Raw genomic sequence first — 2,177 nt, forward strand, 5'->3', positions numbered from 1 at the left:
AAAAAGAGACAAATCATCCCCATTTGAAAAATAAACCAAGGGAATATTTTGAGCGACAGCTAAAATCACTTTCAACAAGTAAAACCTGCATTCAGGTGCCAGATCTTATGAATAAAAACAGACTACAAGCATCGTACATGGTCAGTTACAGAGTGGCTAAAAACAACAAACCCCACACTATTGTGGAGGACCTCATTCTCCCTGCTGCTTTAGATATGGTAGGGACAATGTTGGGGGAAAAGGCAAAAAAGACGATACAGTCCATTCCATCATCAAACAATACTGTCTCACGGCGCATCAATGCAATGTCAGAAAATGTTTTACAGCAGCTACTTCTGCGCATACGCCACAGTGAATGTTATGCAATACAGCTAGATGAGTCCACGGATGTGGCTGGCCTGGCGCATCTTCTCGTATATGTGCGCTACATTCATGAAGGAACCATCAAGGAGGACATGCTGTTCTGTAAACCACTGGAACAAAGGACAACTGCCGCAGATATTTTTCAAAAGCTGGACACATTCATGAACACACATGGACTCGTGTGGGACAGATGTGTTGGCATCTGTACTGATGGCGCACGGGCCATGACTGGGAGACACGGAGGTGTGGTTTCGCGTGTGCAAGCAGTCGCGCCAGATGCCTCCTGGGTACACTGCAGCATCCACCGAGAGGCTCTTGCTGCAAAGGGAATACCTGTCCGTTTGAAACATGTTTTGGACACGAGTGTAAAAATGGTTAACTTTGTGAAAGCCAGGCCGCTGAACTCCCGCTTATTTGCTGCGTTGTGCAATGAGATGGGCAGCGAGCATGAGACATTATTACTCCACACAGAGGTTCGCTGGCTATCTAGAGGGAAAGTGCTGACCCGTTTCTTTGAGTTGAGGGATGAACTTAAAGTTTTCTTCAGTAACCATCCCTTTGAGCTGTCTGAACATTTGCATGATGAAGAGTACCTTACCTGCCTGGCTTATCTGTGTGATATATTTTCTCGTCTGAACGAGCTCAATCTCGGATTACAAGGCGTTTCTGCAACTATATTCAATGTTCAAGATAAAGTTGAGGCCATGATAAAGAAGTTAAACCTTTGGAAGAACTGCTTGGATACAAACAACACTGAAGTCTTTCCTGTGCTGCATGATTTTCTGTGCTCTAATGATCTCACACTATCTAAAAGTGTAAAGCGCGAATGTAACGTGCACCTTGAGGAGCTGGCGGTGCAGTTACGCCGATACTTCCCAGAGACGGACGGCTCAAATGATTGGATACGTCACCCGTTCACCGCTGTGCCTACTTCGTTATCACCGTCTGACCAGGAGAGCCTAATTGAAATTGCCACAGATGGATCTCTAAAAGTTGAACACGCTCAAAAGAACCTGGCGGATTTCTGGATAGGGCTGCGCACTGAACAGCCCGCGCTGGCTAAGCGCGCTGTCAAGACTCTGATGCCTTTCGCCACCACATACTTATGCGAAAGGGGATTTTCTGCTTTAACAAACATGAAAACAAAATACAGAGCAAGACTTTGTGTGGAAAACGATTTAAGACTCAGCCTTTCCCAAATTGAGCCAAACATTGAAGAGCTGTGTGCCTCTGCTCAAGCACATCCATCACATTAAATAAAGTTCTGTTTAATGAAAGTTCATGGCCTTTATGCTCTCGACAAAAAAGTGAATTCTAATAAATCCTTTGATACACTGCTAGTATTAAGTAGTAAAGTTTGTTATTAAAACTCTGTCATTACTAAAAAATATTGATAAATTCATTTGGTGGTGAGAAATAATCGACTGTGCAGTATTTATTTTTATGCATGCGATATTGCAATGTATTTATAGACACTAATTAAGAGTCGTTCGTAGTAGGGGGTATGCGGCTGAGGGTGACATGTCTCAAGGGGTACGTGGCTGGAAAAAGTTTGGGAAGCACTGCCCTAAGGTAAGAGCCCAGCTCAGGGATTGCACATTGCCCGACTAATATTGCACCAGCCCATTGGAAATCAACACAAACCCAGTATAAAAAACAGTTTTAAAAGCCCTACTATAAAACCAACCTGGGAGAAAAACACAACGAAAAAGAGGAGGAAAAAACAGTGACAAATTCACATGTGCAGCCTGTCCTGCAGGAGGCAATACAATATAAATTAGATTGTACTTTTTTTTTTTTATGTCAAATATATT

The 2,177-nt window shown here is 43.2% G+C and overlaps 1 protein-coding gene across 1 annotated transcript; it reads left to right on the forward strand.

Moving 5' to 3' along the window:
• Positions 1 to 305: 305 nt before the first annotated feature.
• LOC121812988 (zinc finger BED domain-containing protein 5-like) lies at positions 306 to 1,619 on the forward strand (the record flags this gene model as incomplete). The annotated part of the gene is given in 1 exon segment (XM_042216333.1): positions 306 to 1,619. A coding segment is annotated over 1 exon segment (1,314 nt), but the record flags the coding sequence as incomplete, so codon positions are not given.
• Between the last annotated feature and the right edge of the window lie 558 nt (positions 1,620 to 2,177).

Source organism: Haplochromis burtoni, unplaced genomic scaffold (assembly GCF_018398535.1).
Source record: "Haplochromis burtoni strain Fernald_Lab_line unplaced genomic scaffold, NCSU_Asbu1 Contig_1014, whole genome shotgun sequence".
Taxonomy (NCBI): Eukaryota; Metazoa; Chordata; class Actinopteri; order Cichliformes; family Cichlidae; genus Haplochromis; species Haplochromis burtoni.